Raw genomic sequence first — 18,349 nt, 5'->3', positions numbered from 1 at the left:
AAAATTAATTTGTTTCATTAAATTCATTAAACCAAAGTTTGTCCCAGGCATTTTAAGAACAGTCCCCTGCCAGAAGTTCAAAGCCAAAAAAAAAATCCAGCGTGTTATTTTACCTTTTGTAAGATTTATAAGTATCTAACTAGCCTTGAGTTAATAACCATAGGGCTGTTAGCGCTTTATCGGCATTTTATTTAGTGTCAAAGCAACGTTTGTCCTGGAAATATGTGTCTGGGCCACTTAAAAACTCAGTCCCCTGGCAACTATTTTTATTTATAATTTATTTATAAAATTCGATCCATAAGTCTTAATATTATTCTAATTAATGTAAACATTCATCGAAAACTTGAAAATAAATAAATGAATATATGAAAAATTGAAAGGTCTCGATGAGTGTAACATCGGGATGAGCTTATATCTTCAAAAATGTCAATAGTTCACAAGATAAAAGGTAATTTCTTAATTATGTATCTAGAAATAGAGCATTTTAAAATGCAGTCTAAATACTTATCATAATAAATCGACTATTGGTGAGAATGATATAAAACCATAAAAAGACACAACTCCAGGTCAAAACTTTTCCAGCGATACTAAATTTAACCATAAAAACCCATTTTATCATATAAACACACTGGTCACAAAATTTTCGTTATTCTCTTAATAATATAGATGATCTACAGGAAGTAAAAACAATGACTCGACGATAAAAAATGACCTCGATTAAAATATTTTCACTTCAATGAAAATAAATAATCATAACTATTATTAACGCTACATTTTAGCATAATTTGATGATTTTAACTCTCGGATATCTTCAGCAAGTCACAATGTCACCCTAGAAAACTGGACTACTGATTTTTTGAGAAGAACTGGTCAATCATTGGGCTTCATTAAAGTAAACGACAAAACGACAAAGAAATAATATACAGACAACTTAACAATGCAGCTGTCGTTGAGCTAGAGTTGAAATTGCTTCCGGCAATTGATTATCAAACTTAAAACATAAAACTTATTAATTTTTTTTGGAAAATAAATAAACATTGTAATTTATTTATTTTATTACAGTCATTCATTTTTCATATATTTCAGTCAGCAAATGACATTAAACCACCAATCGCACACTTGCAATTGTTGGTTAAAGAGCGTTCCGTCTGGACAGACCATCTGCACACCTGAATTGCTACCATAGCAAACATAAAACACCTTGAACATAAAAAAAAAAACAATTATTTCATCAAATTTTAAGCTTAAGCTTTTATAGTAATGATTTATAGTGAAATAATTACTTGACAACGCGAAGACCTATCTGCGATATAAATATGAGTGTCTGTATGCGTCGGGCATAAAAATTTCTTGGTAGCGCGTTGGTTGTATTCTGTATTTACTGGATAATCTCTGCCAGGGATTCCAGGGATCGCTCCATATTTTGAGTGTGAATCTGAAGGAAGTTTTGTAATATTTTTTTTAAAAAGCCTGCACGCATAAATAGTATATTACACACCTAGGGAAGTAAAATAAGAAATGTCTCAAATCACATGTAATTGTTGGCCGAGGCGAAGCCGAGGTCAACAAACATGTGATCTGAGGCTTTCTTATTTACTTCCCGAGGAGTGTATACTATTTTTTTGTCCGACGAAGGCAGAAAGGGGCAACTTCGCTTAGCGCAGCGGGCCGAAAGTTGACGCTTTCTGCCCGTCGAGCAAAAAATGATTTTTTTTGCCCTCCGGGCGGAAAGTGACAACTTTCGTCCCGCTGCGCTAAACTAAGTTGCCGCTTTCCGCCTTCGTCGGACAAAAAAATAGTTTTTTGCTCGACGGGCAGAAAGCGTCAACTTTCGGCCCGCTGCGCTAAGCGAAGTTGCCCCTTTCTGCCTTCGTCGAGCAAAAAAATAGTATACACTCCGCGGGAAGTAAATAAGAAAGCCTCAGATCACATGTTTGTTGACCTCGGCTTCGCCTCGGCCAACAATTGCATGTGATCTGAGACATTTCTTACTTTACTTCCCTAGGTGAGTAATATACTATTTTTCATATAACCTGCATTGAAAATGTGAGTTTCAATGCCTGTTGAGCCAACCGAAACTAGACAATTTCAGACCAATGCGACTGTGCCGGGCAGGTATCAATTATTTCTTCCCGGCGGACAGAAAATGACGATTTTCTGTCCGCGAGGTGAAGTTGCAGCTTTATTTTCAATCCTATCAATTGTTTGTTTATTTTATACCTTTATAATTGTCATTCTAACCGTTAACTGTATTGACATATCATAATTCTGTTATTTAGCATAAATAAGAATGATAAAAGAAAACTTGTCAATTTACGAATAATGTTTCAAAGCTCAAAGTTGGAAATTATTTTTTACATTAGATTCGCTCGAACCTCCTTAAGACACTTTTAAGACACCAAAAACAAAAATTCCGAGAGCAGACTTTTGAAATTTGGTTCTCGAATTTGTTATTATAATTAATTTTTAGACTATTTTGTGAGTTTCTTTAAAAAAATATTAAAATAGTCTTAAAAAAAAATTTAGAGACTATTTTAAGATGAGCTCACAGCGACAGAGTTCCGTAACATTAAAATGGAGCGTCTTAAAATTGTCGGATAATTATTTTTGAACAATTTCAAATTCTATTTGGAAAGAGCGTACTCAAAAATCATCTAAAAATGGATTAGCATAACAAATTCGAGAGCCAAATTTCAAAAGTCTGCTCTTAGAACTTTTTTTTTGGCGTCTTTAACCAAGCGACAATTTTAAGACGATTTTGTTAACACGGAAGTGTAAAATTTCAATTAAATTTGTCTTTTTTTGGCTCGCTTTAATAGAAAAAGTCTTCTGAATTTCCAAAATTTCGGAAGCACTTACCCAAATATTTGAAATGATTAACCCTCTGAAATTCTTTTCTCCTTAAATGACCATCCCTTGAAAACTCCCAATTTCTTCTTTCAGACACTTCTTCGCTGTTTTGATACTTGCGATTTCCCCTTGGAAATTGTGAACCTTCTAAGGGCCTAATGACGCTCAAAGACTGCATCGGTCTCAATTTTTTAATATTTACATCAGTTTTGCTAGGATCCCAAATTGTTTCTTTAACAGCGCCATCTGTTTCTTCGCTTTTATTTTGATCATCATCAATTTCTCGATTATTTTCAAAATCCTTCGGTCTTTTGACCCCTCCAAAATCACTCTCGTTTTTTATTCTATCATCAGATTTTTTTATACCATCAAACCAGTCTCTTGGTCGACTCAAAATTTGAACATTGTGAGCCTTGATAATATCCTCAGTATTTCCAAAATTTCTTATGTGAACTGGAAGAATGTTTTCCCCTATTTTTACCACTTTCAAATTTTTATTTCCAAAATTTCCATTATTTTGCATTTCTTTTTCATCTATTTTCAAAACTTTTAAATTCCGACCAATTCCGAAATTTGTTCTTTCCAAATTTTCATCGAATTTCTTATTTTTATCATTTTCAAAATTTTTATCATTGTTCAAAATTTTAAAATTTTTATCATTATCAGAATTTTGATCTACCTTCAAAACTTTCCAATTTTTATCATTTCCAAAATTTCGATGTTCAAAATTTTCATTATTAAAAACTTTTAAATTTCTGTCAATTCCAAAATTTTGTCTTTCCAAATTTTCATCAAATTTCATATTTTTGTCATTTTCAAAATTTTTATCACTGTTCAAAATTTTAAAATTTTGATCATTTCCAAAATTACGATTCTCAAAATTTCCATCAGCATTAAAAACTTTTAAATTTCTATCAATTCCAAAATTTTTTCTTTCCAAATTTTCATCAAATTTCATATTTTTATCATTTTCAAAATGTTTATCGCCATTCAAAATTTTAAAATTTTCACCACTATCAAAATTTTGATTCCCTAAATTTTCATCAACCTTTAACACTTTTAAATTTTGATCATTTCCAAACTTACGATGTTCAAAATTTTCATTAGCATTAAAAACTTTCAAATTTTTATCATTTCCATAATTTCGATGTTCAAAATTTTCACCAACCTTCAAAACTTTCAAATTTCTCCCATTACCAAAATTATCACTATTACTTTCACTCTGATTTCCAAAATTCCGCCTATTTCCTTTTCCAAAATTTCCCTCACCAAATTTCCACCGTTCAAAATTATCCTTCCGCTCAAAATATTCATTCAACTTCCTCACATTATCATTATTATCAAATTCTCCTAAATTTCCAATACTTCGATTCTTTCCAAAATTTCTTTCTTCGCCATAATTCCCACTTTCGGTCTTTTTAAAATTTTTCCAACTTTCCTGATCAATTTTTCCCGAATCTTTCCTCTGAATATTTCCCAAATTTTCACCAAATTTTTCATCCCTCCTTCCGGGACCAGTAATCTCATATATCCTCAATTTTTTTACAGTGTTACTCTTATTTCTCTCCCCCGAATTTTCCTCCAATCTTTTTTGATCCTCACGGCTCAAATTTTCCCTGTCAAAATCATTAATTGACGACGAATAGTAATAAAAAGGAGGCTGCAAAATCGGCCAGGGAATTCCTGACTCTGCGGAATCAATGTCACTCAAAACACTGAACTTTTTTCCAAAATTTCCATTTCCTTCCCACTGAATCCTTACAACATCTTCATCTTCGTCGCTTTCTTCTCCCAAATCTCCCCTTAATTTTTTTATTTTATTCTCTACACCTCTTCCTAAAGTCAAATTGAAACCTGCCGATTTTTTCACAATTATAATTATTAATTATTAATTAATAATTAATTAATTATTAATTAATTAATAATTAATTAGTTAATAATTAATTATTAATTAGTTAACAATTAATTAATTATTAATTATTGATTATTAATTAATAATTAATATTTAATAATTGATCAATTATTAATTATTAGTTAATAATAAATTATTAATTAATTAATGTTTAAATTATTTAATACTTACTGCAAAGTAACACAATAAAAAATTTAATATCCATAATATAAATTTAAATTTATTAAATTAATTATGACACTTTTATTCTATTTTTGTCGGCACAACTAATAAGACTAAATTATAGTTATAATTTATAATATTTTTTAATATAAAAAGGTATTGTTGTAAGGACAATTGTATTAATACAAAGTAGTTGCACGTAGAAGAGTCAGCAGTTTACTGTGCACTTGGAATCTGAGGATGTTGCTGCAAGCCTTTCCGTGAACAAATGTAAGAAAGGTAATTTAATTGGTAAATTGTAAGTATGTTTAATATTATATTTTTGTTAAGGTCTTGGCGTTTAACTTATCATTCATATATATCTATTGTTTATGATTTTTCATATTCACGTAATTAATTTATATGAGATTTAGATATTTATAATTTTATTATTGTGAAATATATAAGTCAGATTTTTAGATAATTATCTTATGGAGAAGTTTAATTTTTTTACTTAATCGTTTTTAATTTTTAAAATTATTATCTTCTTTTAAGTGAAATTTAGTGTAATTACAAAGGTCTTGACGTTAATTTGTGCCTTTTGAATTTATTATGATAAGTATTTAGGCTGCATTCGAAAATTGTCTCTAGATACATAATTAAGAAATTACCTTTGATCTTGTTAAATATTGACATTTTTAAAGATATAAACTCATCCCGATGTTACACTCATCAAGACCTTTCATTTGAGTACCCACATCAATTTTTTATATATTTTATATATTTATATATACTATATATATCTATATATGAAAAATATATGAAAAATGCATGTGGGTACTCAAATGAAAGCTCTTGATGAGTATAACATCAGGATGAGCTTATATCTTTAAAATATATATCATATATATGTATATATGAAAAATATATCAAAAATGCATGTGGGTACTCAAATGAAAGCTCTTGATGAGTATAACATCGGGATGAGCTTATATCTTTAAAATATATATCATATATATGTATATATGAAAAATATATCAAAAATGCATGTGGGTACTCAAATGAAAGCTCTTGATGAGTATAACATCGGGATGAGCTTATATCTTTAAAATATATATCATATATATGTATATATGAAAAATATATCAAAAATGCATGTGGGTACTCAAATGAAAGCTCTTGATGAGTGTAACATCAGGATGAGCTTATATTTTTAAAAACATTAATAATTAAGACAGTACAGTGCAATTTAACAAAAGTCATTATTTAATAATAAAGCAAAATTTTATTTATTTATAGTTCACAAGTTACAGCAGTCACATAGTGACTACAATGGTTGCTATTTATTATTATTATTAATTTTTTGTATTATTTAAATTTTACTAATTACTTAAAAAAAATCAAACTAAAATTTTCAGAATATTATCAAAAGAAGAGAAAAAAATTAAATAGTAAAACTTTGATATGTATCTTTGATATAATGATTCATTGTCCGCAATATTGAAAAGAAGAGACCAGTATTAACAAATAAGAAGCTATTCAAAAGGTTCAAGATATGATGAAGGATGCAGGATCTGTAAGATAAGCTTGTGAGGTTAGCAATAGGTAAAAGCAATAAATAAAAAATGAAACAACGGATGTTATTATGAACAAACCGTGCGTGATGCATGTCGTTGTCTTCACACTTGAGAAAAGACTTTTTCTATTGAGAAGGTAACTATGCGAGACTTCAAAAACGAAATAGTAATGATACCATCATCCTGTTTGTTTTATTTAGTATTTATCGACCTTGCTGTCTTTACATATTCTATTTTTTTTTACTTACTTTCCACATCAAAGGTTAAAAAATTTTATCAAAAAAAAAAAAAATAGATTTAAAAAAAAAAAATTTTATAATTTTTATTTAAAAAAAAAAAAAAACTTTTTTTAATTTTTATTAAAAAAATAAAAAAAAATTTTTTTTATAATTTTTTGCTCACATCTCAAAAAATAAAAAAAAAATACTTATTAAATTTAATAATTAGTCAGTACAATAAAAAAAAAAAAAATACCAAAAAATTATTTTAAAAAAATTTTATTTTTGTGATTTCTCAACAAACAAAGTGACTAAAAAATATTTATTAAATTCAGTCGAAATTTCACATTGTAAAAAATAAACTAATTGCTTTATAGTCAATTAAAAATTGCACATTAAAACATAATCTCATATAAAAATATATATTAAATAATAATAATAATAATTCAACGATGAGTATTCTTATCACCAATGAAAGCTTTAGACTCATCATTTTGCACAACCCCGTTATTAGACTCGCATTTATCACCCGTAAGATTTATCACCTCTGGACCTGAAAGATTTCCCGAGACGACTCCCTGCATCTCGACTTCCTTCGGAAGCTCAGCAGCCTCCGGCGAAGAAGCAACCCCTAGATAGCTGCTCTTGGTGCTCAACCGCTTGCTGACAGCTTGCAGCCAGATCATCGCGATCACTAGAGTAAGCCCAGTGATCCCGAAAGTGTGATAAGTGCCCCAGCGAGTGTAGATAAAACCCACGAAGACTGGACCTAGGACTCGGGCCACACATCCTGCTCCGGTCATTATTCCCATCCAAAGACCTTGAGGTCTAGGTCCCAGGACTTTTGTGAAAATTGTTTGTACTAACGTCACGCCGACTGGGTACCCTATTGTTGTGAAGCCGTACCCGATTATAAATTGGATCACTGTCATTGCTGGGGTGTACCTACACCACTCTTGGTCACTCGGGCAGCCGACGATTTCGGTGCCGTTTGATGATAAGCTTGCATTGTTTATTACTGCAAAAAAAGATAGATAATAAGTAAATTGCACTGTACTTTATTAAATATTGACGTTTTTAAAGATATAAGCTCATCCTGATGTTATATTCATCAAGAGCTTTCGTTTGAGTACCCACATGCATTTTTCATATATTTTTCATATATACATATATGTAATATATATAAATATATGAAAAATTGATGTGGGTACTTAAACGAAAAGTCTTGATGAGTGCAACATCGGGATGAGCTTATATCTTTAAAAATGTCAATATTTCACAAGATACAAGGTCATTTCTTAATTATTGATATTTGTAAAGATATAAGCTCATCCTGATGTTACACTCATCAAGAGCTTTCATTTGAGTACCCACATGTATTTTTTATATATTTTTCATATATACATATATATAATAAATATAAATATATGAAATATATGAAAAATTGATGTGGGTACTCAAATGAAAGGTCTCGATGAGGTTAATATCAGAGTGAGCTTATATCTTTGAAAATGTCAATGGTTGACAAAATACAAGGTCATTTCTTAATAATTGACATTTTTAAAGATATAAGCTCATCCTGATGTTAAACTCATTGAAACCTTTTATTTGAGTACCCATATGCATTTTTGATATATTTTTCATATATACATATACATTATACATAAAAATATATGAAAAATTGATGTGGGTACACAAATGAAAGGTCTTGATAAGTGTAACATCGGGATGAGCTTATATATTTAAAAATGTCAGTAGTTGACAAGATAGCAATGTAAGTTCTTAATTATTGACATTTTTAAAGATATAAGCTCATCCTGATGTAACACCTATCAAGAGCTTTCATTTGAGTACTCACATCAATTTTTCATATATTTTATATATTTATATTTTCCATATATACATATACATTATATATAAAAATATATAAAATATATAAAAAATGCATGTGGGTACTCAAATGGAAGCTCTTGATGAGTGTAACATCAGGATGAGCTTATATCTTTATCAATAATTAGAAAATGACCTTGTATCTTGTGAACTATTTACATTTTCAAAGATATAAGCTCATCCCAATATTACACTCATCAAGAGCTTTCATTTGAATACCCACATGTATTTTTGATATATTTTTCATATATACATATAATATATAATATATACATATATATATATATATATATATATATATATATATATATATATATATATATATATATATAATATATATATATATATAAATATATGAAAAATTGATGTGGGTACTCTAATGAAAGGTCTCGATGAGTGTAACATCGCGATGAGCTTATATCTTTAAAAATGTCAATATTTCACAAGATACAATGTAATTTCTTAATTATGTATCTAGAGATAGAGTATTTTTGAATTTAACTTTTAAGAAAAATTTCTTATAATTTATACTTACATTCTCGTTCGGCAATTATTGGAGGATCAGTAGAAGGCAATGGTATGCAAATAATTCTTCCTATCACCATAACAAGGAATCCGCCCCAAATCATTACTCTCCTTTCGTCAAATCTATCCCAAGTAATTAATTTATTAATTTTTTTTATTAAAAAAAATTTTTTTTTTTTTTTTTCTGTATAATAATTACCTTTTGCACAAGGGCTCAATAATAACAAAAACAATACAGGCTATAACAGCCCCGACACTCATTACTATCCCCATATAATAAAGAGACTCCTTTTTAGTCCATGCAAATTGATCCATGGTCAACGGAGTACCTAGTCTATTAAAAAAAAAAAAATTATTTTATTAAACTATTTAATATTCATCTAATTAATGATTGTTCTATTTATTAAAACAAAAAAAAATTTACATACGTTTCTAGTAATACAAAATTGAAAACTAAAATAATGAAAGCACAAATGAGCGTCCAAGCTGCTACATAATCTGGCTTTATTGCTTTCCATGCTTCTTTTTCTATAAAAAAAAAAAAAAAATTAAAATGAATAATACTAATTGAAAATATATTTTAAAAAGCTTAATTTTCCTAATTTTCTATTTTATTTATTTTTATTTAAATATTCAACTCGATAATTTTTTTAAATAAAATGTGTAAAAATGTTAATTCTACTTTTGAATGATTTAAAATTACCGCGCTAATAAAAAAAATAATCAGCACCGCAGTAAAAAAAGAAACTATTCAAATTTCAGCTATCAGTCATTTTTGAGGAAATAAGCTTGCATTTTTTTCTTTATATATTAAATTTTTTTGGAGTAAAATTACCAGAAGCTTTCCCTTGATCTCTCATAGCTTCACGGGCAGCAATTTTGTGTTCAGTGAAGACCCAGGGCAGGATAAAAATGAAATTAAGCACTCCGAAGAATACATTTATCCAGCCAGACATTGTGTACATGTTGAAAGGCAATCCCCAGATAGTAAACCCTGTATCTCCTAAAGGAGTCACTGCCGCTTGAAGACCTGGACCTACTACGAATCCTAATACCTGAGCTAGTGATACCATCGACACGGCTTTTGTTCTTTCAGCTAATTTTGTTGCAGCTGATAAGTAAGATCTCGCTACTGCGATGTTTGCTGTTAAAATAAAGATTTTATAAATTATTACTAGTAATTTTACAGTTTTTAAAGATATAAGCTCATTGCGATGTTACACTCATCAAGAGCTTTCATTTGAGTACCCACATGCATTTTTGATATATTTTTCATATATACATATATATAATATGTACATAAATATATAAAATATATGAAAATTGATGGGGGTATTCAAACGAAAGGTCTCAATGAGTGTAATGTTGAATGAGCTTATATCTTCAAAAATCACAATAGTCACATATATTTTGATATATTTTTCATATATACATATATATAATATGTATTTTAAAAATATAAGCTCATCTTGATGTTACACTCATCAAGAGCTTTCATTTGAGTACCCACTTGCATTTTTGATATATTTTTCATATATACATATATATAATCATATACATAAATATATAAAATATATGAAACATTGATGTGAGTAATATTATTCAAATGAAAGGTCTCAATGAGTCTAACATCAGGATGAGCTTATATCTTTAAAAATGTTAATAGTCACATACATTTTTGATATATTTTTCATATATTCATATATATATATAACATATATTTTAAAGATATAAGCTCATCTTGCTCTTATACTCATCAAGAGCTTTCATTTAAGTACCCACGTGAATTTTTTATATATTTTTCATATATACATATATATGATATATATAAATATATAAAATATATGAAAAATTGATGTGGGTATTCAAATGAAAGGTCTCGTTGAGTGTAACATCAGGATGAGCATATATCTTTAAAAATGTCAATAATTACATGCATTTTGATATATTTTTTCTATATACATATATATGTTATATATTTCAAAGATATAAGTTCATCCTGATGTTATACTCTTCAAGAGCTTTCATTTGAGTACCCACATACATTTTTCATATATTTTTCATATATACATATATATAATATATATAAATATATGAAATATATGAAAAATTGATGTGGGTATTCAAATGAAAGGTCTCAATGAATATAATGTCAGGATGAGCTTATATCTTAAAAAATGTCAATAGTTAACAAGATACAAGGTCATTTCTTAATTTTTGATATTTTTAAAGATATAAGCTCATCCTGATGGTATACTCATCAAGAGCTTTCATTTGAGTACCCACATGCATTTTGATATATTTTTCATGTATACATATATATAAATACATAAAATATATGAAAAATTGATGTGGATACTCAAATGAAAGGTATCGATGAGTGTAACATCAGGATGAGCTTATATCTTTAATAATGTAAATAGTTCCGAAGATACAAGGTCATTTCTTAATTATGCATCTAGAGATTTTAGAATTTTTTTGGTATTCTTCATTTACAATGAGTTAAAATAAAAATTTACCTGAACTAACCCCAACAATAAACCTTGCAGCAACCATCCATGTCTTTTTATCACCAGGAATTATTTCCAGAGTACTATAAATAACTGATGCAATTACAAACAGTGCTAATGTTAATAATAATGGAAGTCGAACAGATCCACGCTTGTTCCCCCACCATCCAATTATTGGGGAGAATAACATCTGCCCAAATGGATTTGCTGCTACTACATATCCGATAAATTCTTTATGTACACTAGGATCTAACTAAACAAAAAAGTGTAATAAAAAAAAAAATCTTCAATTTAAAATCTTTAAAAAAATATTTTTTTTTGTATAATAAATAGAAAAAAGAAAAAATTTTTTTTTCAACTAATTTTAATGATTAAATTCTAATAATTAATAATTATTATTTTAACTTACAATAAATTGTAATAAAATAATTACCTTATCTAAATATGGCCAAACTCCAGTTAAAACAATACTGAACGCTAAAGACATTAAAAACATTGTAAAATATATAACATAAATACTCCTCCATCTTTCTGTGCGTTCTTCAACGGTCTCCAAATCGTCGTCAACTCTCAATTTTCGTTTACGTTCTGATGAACGTAATAATTTAACACACGGTAGACATTCCATTTTTTATATAAAATTCAACTATTCATAAAAATATATATTACTGGTAATCGATTAATTATCACTTATAATTGCTTAATACCAGCGGTAATCACAAGAGTATAATTAAATAATCATCGCATTTAGTGACAATCATTTTCGATAGCTTTCATCTTTATTTCGACATTAAAATAAGTAATTATTTTATTATTTGTCATCTAATGGCCTTAGTTATTAATGTTAAAGCATTCATCACATATCGATTATCTGGAAATAAAAAAATTTTTTTAATCATTATAATTATTGTTATTGTTATTATTTTGACTTACTAGTCATTGATATTCAATGAGATCAGTCATTGTGGCAAGAGAAATTTGACTCTGAAAAAAAAGAAAGTTTTTCTTAGTAAGTAGGTTGAATTTTTGAAGAAATTTTTTAATTAATTATTCATAGAAGCACTAAAAAATTTTAATTTTTAGAATTTTAATGAATAGAATTTTAAAAAATTTTAATTATTTTTAAAAATTTGATTTTTAGAATTTTAATAAATAGAATTTTTAAAATTTTGATTTTTTTAATTTTAATTATTAGAATTTTTAAAAATTTTGATTTTTAGAATTTTTAGAAATATGATTTTTAGAATTTTAATTAATAGAATTGAAAAAAATTCTAATTTTTAGAATTTTAATTATTAGAATTAAAAAAAATTCTAATTTTTAGAATTTTAATTTTTAGAATTTTAATGAATAGAATTTTAAAAAATTTTAATTATTAGAATTTTTAAAATTTGATTTTTAGAATTTTAATAAATAGAATTTTTAAAATTTTGATTTTTTTAATTTTAATTATTAGAATTTTTAAAAATTTTGATTTTTAGAATTTTTAGAAATATGATTTTTAGAATTTTAATTAATAGAATTGAAAAAAATTCTAATTTTTAGAATTTTAATTATTAGAATTAAAAAAAATTCTAATTTTTAGAATTTTAATTTTTAGAATTAAAAACAATTTTGATTTTTAGAATTTCAATTTTTAGAAATTTTTAGAATTTTAAAAAAATACTAATTTTTAGAATTTAAAAAAATTCTAATTTTTAGAATTTAAAAAAATTCTAATTTTTAGAATTTAAAAAAATTCTAATTTTTAGAATTTAAAAAAATTTTAATTTTTAGAATTTTTAAAAATTTTGATGGATAGAATTTTTAAAAATTCTAATTTTTAGAATCTTACTTCATAGAATTAAAAAAAATTTTGATTTTTAGAATTTTTGAAAAATTCAATTTTTTCTAGATTTTAAATTAATAATTTCCTTAACTAAAATTCACTAATTTAAAAATTTTTTTGTTATTATTGTCATTTATTCGAATTAAATAAAAAATATTCAATAAAAAAACTGTAAAATTATTCTTTTTTTTTTTTTCGATAAATTTTTTCTTTTATATATATATATATATATATATATATATATATATATATATATATATATATATATATATATATATATATATATATATATATATATATATATATATATATATATATATATATATTAGAGTGGTTCAAAAAAAAAAGTTTTTTGCCTATCATCTTAAAAGCTTTTCTGAGGTATTAAACAAATTCCCTTCAAAGTGCAGCTTGATATCTTAATTCTTCATGAAGCTCAATGAATTTTTATTTTCCTATGTAAATAACACGTAAAAAAATTTTATTTATGTTTTTTATTTAAGTTTTCATCCGGTGAAACTAAAAAAAAATTTTTTTTATGCATTTTTCGTCAATTATTCTTGTAGAAAATTTAATTCTCTACAAAAAAGTACTTAGGGAGTTTCTTCGTAATCTTAACAAGTAAAAAGTTATTGAGCTTTAAATACACGCACAAAAAAATATTTGAACGAAGATAGTTTCAAAGCATCTTTTCGAAAACTTTTTTAGTAACTGCATGTATTTATTTCAAAATTTATCAAAGTAGACTGTTTCTAATATAATTAACACATGTCTTTTGGTGAAGTATTAACTGTGAATTATGAATAATTTTTCTCATTACAATTTGGATATTTTTTCCTATGAGCAATGATTTTTTAAAATTGAACTTGAATTTCATTACGGAATCTGAATCAAGAGCAAGCTAGTCCTTCCGGATGTGTACTGAATTTAATTTTTTTATTTAAGAACATGTAGGACAGGTGAATATTTAAATTTTGAACTCGATGCTGGGACGCTTTTTGACCGAATGAAAAATCATGAAATTTTGCAGGAGAACGTAAATAGAAGTCCTTCGTGAATTGATTCTCTTATTTTTAAATTTAATCTTTGAAAAAAAAATGATAAATAAACAGGTAGAGTTCGTTCGTAAAACTGCCTTATCTCAGGAGTCATCACATATTTAAGTAAATTAGTATACGTTGCGCGCGCAAGCTGCGTGAACTTAGTATGGAATTATCTATATTTTCATACTTATGATATATTTGACCAATCACGTTACGAATAGTTTGTCTAATTGTGTATATTTTCATATTTTTCATCTAAATTATAAGAGTGGACTAGAATTTCAATTTGCGCGCGCAAGCGCGCGCCTGACTATAGAGTTTGCATATATTTTCATGCTTATGATACATTCGACCAATCACGTTACGAATAGTTTGATGCCGCATACATTTCATCTCAATTTTATTATGGGATAAGCTTGACTATAAACAAATTGCTAATAAATATACAACCAATATAATCTATAAGACTTATTTAATTTTTGGTTATTTTTTATTTTAGTTTATATTACTTATAAGACATAATTATTAAAACTAATTATCAACAAAAATTAAATTTACTATATATCTTCATGTAGGCCGCAAGAGAGTGCTAAAAGTAAATTATCTAGTTTAATTTTTTTAAGCAGTGGTTAGAGTATTTACAAAGTCTGGTAATCTCCTTCAGTGCATTTTACATGTGGTTCAAATAAACAAACTGATAAATTCAATCGTCATTTGTTGTCACTGGTCAAGACTGAATTACCGATATCAGACTGTATACCATGTTTTTAAGAAAAAGATATAAATTACATAATCAAATACTTTGGAACAGAAAATGTGATACAACGTGGATTCTAAAATCATATCTGATTAAATTTTCTTTTATTGCGAGTATTTAAAGCTTAATAACTTTTTACTTGTTATGATTACGAAAAAACTACCTCAGAACTTTTTTGTAGAGAATTAAATTTCCTACAAGAATAATTGACGAAAAATACAAAAAAAAAAATTTTTCGTAGTTTTACCGAATGGGAACGTAAATAAAATTTTTTTTACGTGTTATTTAAATGGGAAAATAAAAATTCATTGAGCTTCATGAAGAATTGAGATATCAAGCTGCGCTTGGGAGAGAATTTTTTTTTATACCTTAGAGAAGTTTTTAAGACAGCAGCACTTGAAAAAAAAAATAAAAATGTTTTTTTTGGACCACTCTAATATATATATATATATATATATATATTTATTAATTTAAAAATAAAAATTGACAAAATTCCATTTTTTTTACCCCAAAAATTTCTTTCAACTTTTCAAATTTATATCTAATTCCTCCTCTCTTTTTTTACCAAAATTTAAATGTAAAAAAATATTATTTAAAATCAAATATTTTCTCAATTTCCATTAAATAGAAAATCAATTGGAGGGCCGCAAGGAGCTACGACTCCATGGCCTTAAAACAATAAATAATAATAATTAAGAAACTAACATAAAATTCTAGCCGATACTCAGGTAGTATCACGGAAAATATATTCAATTTATGGCCATTTGATCCCTGGTAATTTTTGTCTCTATTGAATAAAAAAACCTGTTTAATTCGCTATTTCAAGGTCAGAATTTAAAATAACCTAAAGAATAAAAAAAAAAAAAAAAAAATTTCAAATCCTAGGATTTATAGATAGCGAGTAAGTAAACATTCCAATTAATATATAGATAACTTTAATTGGTAATTATTGAATTTTATTACAAAATTTATTTATATCTTAACCAGATATAAATATATATAAATAGAAATATATTTTTTCTAAATGATTAAAATTTATAAATTTATAAATTTTACAATTAATAATTTATTAATAAATTATAAATTTATAAATTTATTAATATTTTGTTGAGTAACTTTATTAGTCATGTCACCACAACACACTATTAAATAAACGATTATAAATTAATTAAAATGATAAAAAGGCTTCAAAGTCTCAATTATCTAAACTTTTTTTATTATTTCATTTCTGTAACGGAAACAAAGTGATTATATTCCAATCGTATGTCAAATGTCTGCTATTAAGATATCTCTTGATGCTTTAAGTATTATTAAAATTATTGCGCTTTGAAATTATAGTTTACAGTTTATAGGCAAAGACAAAAAATATATAAACAAGAAATATTGCATGCTAATAATTATGTAATTATTATAGATGCAAAAAAAAATGTTTACATGTTTTTGAAGCGATTTTATGAGTTGATATTAAATAGATCATATAGATAGAGAAGGTAATTACTGATTTAAAAAATTTTGTGCTTTAAATTTAATTTTTTAGCTCTAAATTGATTATAAATTGAAGAAAACATTTTTTTTCTAATTAATTATTGATAAATTATTATGTAAAAAAAGAAATTCAAGAATTTTTTTTATTTTAATGTTGAAAAATTTATTTTTGGCTGAAATTTGATTAAAATAAAATTATTTATGACTAAATTAATAAAAAAATATCAATAAAATTTTTTTTAAAAAAAAATATTGATAAATTATTATGTAAAAAAAGAAATTTAAGAATTTTTTTAATTTTAATGTTTAAAAATTTATTTTTTGCCAAAATTTAATTAAAAAAAAATTTTTTTCTGACAAAATTAACAAGAAAATATTAATAAAAATAATTTTAAAAAAAATATTGATAAATAATTTTGCAATAAGCAAAATTCAAGAATTTTTTAAAAATTTTCTTAATTTTAACATTGAAAAATTTATTTTTTACCAAAATTACATTAAAATTATTTTTAAAACAAATTTTGATAAATATATTTACAATAAGCAAAATTTAATAATTTTTAAAATTATTTTCTTAATTTTAACGTTAAAAAATATATTTTTTCCCAAAATTTGATTAAAAAAAAAATTTCTAAAAAAAAATGTCAATTTTATTAAAATAATAATTAACTTTTTAGATATAAAAAAATAAATTCGATTTTAGTTGCTCCAAAATTTTATAAAATTACATTTGTATTTTATTAAAAAAGAAAATAACAAATATTATTACTTATATTTTACAATTTTTAATTAAGAAATAAATCTTTTTTCCTTAAAAAAAAAAATGATAAAAAATGCCGTAAAATTTTGAATTAAATCTTTTATTGAAAAATAAAAAAAAGTTAGAACAATTTTTTTTAACCTCAATAAAAAAAATTAAATAAAAAATTTTTTAGCTTTAATTATTAAAAAATCGAAGCTTCGTTCATCTGACACAACATTATCGAAACAATAACAACTATTCAATCCTTATTTCAGTATTATCATCGCGAAAAAAAACACATTGCCGATAACACAACAAGCAAGAAGCAACAAGCGATGAGTAAGCATGAAAACAAAGAAGACAAGATTAAATAAACCGCGATCTCTTTGTCTTGGAAGTTATCCAGAATATTTATTTATTATATACATTAGATTTTCTCAATCTAAGTTATAATTACCGATTAAAGATTTTTTATTCAATTAAAAAAAAAAGACCGCAATTTATTATTAATTTAATTATTTTTCTTAAATCTGAAGAATATTCTTCAGTAAATATTTTTCTAACAAAGAGTTTTCCTTTCACTTTTTTGCAATAAAAAATAAAAATAAAAGTATATAATTTAAATAAAAACTTACCGTCATTATTTGAATAAAAAACACTTAATAAAATTTTTTTGCTAACTAAGAAATAAAAAATTTCAAAAACATATTAGTGTAAAAATAAAATTAAACTTTTTTTTTAATTGTTTTTGTTGGTATAAAAACGAAAACATTAAGTATAATAATAATTATTGCAAAAAACAGAGTTACGCTGAGTACTTTACGTTAAATAAGAGCGTACTGAGCGTGATAGTAAGAGTAGAGTGCACACG

General features: G+C 25.5%; 2 protein-coding genes across 3 annotated transcripts; both read right to left on the bottom strand.

Annotated features, from left to right (window-relative positions):
* Positions 1-1,046: 1,046 nt before the first annotated feature.
* LOC123270814 (homeobox protein 2-like) lies at positions 1,047-5,136 on the bottom strand. The gene is made up of 5 exons (XM_044736963.1): positions 4,934-5,136; positions 3,937-4,704; positions 2,860-3,537; positions 1,284-1,435; positions 1,047-1,200 (listed from the first exon to the last, which is right to left on the bottom strand). The coding sequence occupies exons 1-5, from the start codon at positions 4,965-4,967 to the stop codon at positions 1,087-1,089; spliced, it is 1,746 nt and encodes a 581-aa protein (XP_044592898.1). The 5' UTR covers positions 4,968-5,136; the 3' UTR covers positions 1,047-1,086.
* A 1,925-nt stretch (positions 5,137-7,061) lies between these two features.
* LOC123271083 (major facilitator superfamily domain-containing protein 8) lies at positions 7,062-18,146 on the bottom strand. Of its 2 annotated transcripts, XM_044737320.1 has the most exons (9): positions 18,114-18,146; positions 12,557-12,607; positions 12,057-12,494; positions 11,633-11,876; positions 9,949-10,257; positions 9,542-9,641; positions 9,313-9,447; positions 9,124-9,236; positions 7,062-7,716 (listed from the first exon to the last, which is right to left on the bottom strand). In XM_044737320.1, the coding sequence occupies exons 3-9, from the start codon at positions 12,249-12,251 to the stop codon at positions 7,145-7,147; spliced, it is 1,668 nt and encodes a 555-aa protein (XP_044593255.1). In that variant the 5' UTR covers positions 12,252-12,494; positions 12,557-12,607; positions 18,114-18,146; the 3' UTR covers positions 7,062-7,144. The 2 variants fall into 2 exon arrangements, with proteins under 2 accessions (XP_044593255.1, XP_044593256.1); XM_044737321.1 differs by lacking the exons at positions 12,557-12,607; positions 18,114-18,146 and having other exon boundaries at positions 11,633-11,872; positions 12,057-12,194.
* Positions 18,147-18,349: the final 203 nt, after the last annotated feature.

Source organism: Cotesia glomerata, linkage group LG8 (genome assembly GCF_020080835.1).
Source record: "Cotesia glomerata isolate CgM1 linkage group LG8, MPM_Cglom_v2.3, whole genome shotgun sequence".
Taxonomy (NCBI): Eukaryota; Metazoa; Arthropoda; class Insecta; order Hymenoptera; family Braconidae; genus Cotesia; species Cotesia glomerata.
The sequence above is the reverse complement of the archived record's forward strand: the minus strand, read 5'-3'. Positions and strand labels throughout refer to the sequence as shown.

Coding starts and splice junctions, on each gene's coding strand:
- LOC123271083 (XM_044737320.1), bottom strand. CDS start 12,251: ATGGAATGTCTACCGTGTGTTAAATTATTACGTTCATCAGAACGTAAA. Junction 11,877..12,056: donor TTTGGCCATATTTAGATAAG/GTAATTATTTTA, acceptor TTTTTTGTTTAG/TTAGATCCTAGTGTACATAA. Junction 9,237..9,312: donor ATTGAGCCCTTGTGCAAAAG/GTAATTATTATA, acceptor TACTTGGGATAG/ATTTGACGAAAGGAGAGTAA.
- LOC123270814 (XM_044736963.1), bottom strand. CDS start 4,967: ATGGATATTAAATTTTTTATTGTGTTACTTTGCA. Junction 1,436..2,859: donor TAATCATTTCAAATATTTGG/GTAAGTGCTTCC, acceptor AACTTCCTTCAG/ATTCACACTCAAAATATGGA. Junction 1,201..1,283: donor ATAGGTCTTCGCGTTGTCAA/GTAATTATTTCA, acceptor TTTATGTTCAAG/GTGTTTTATGTTTGCTATGG.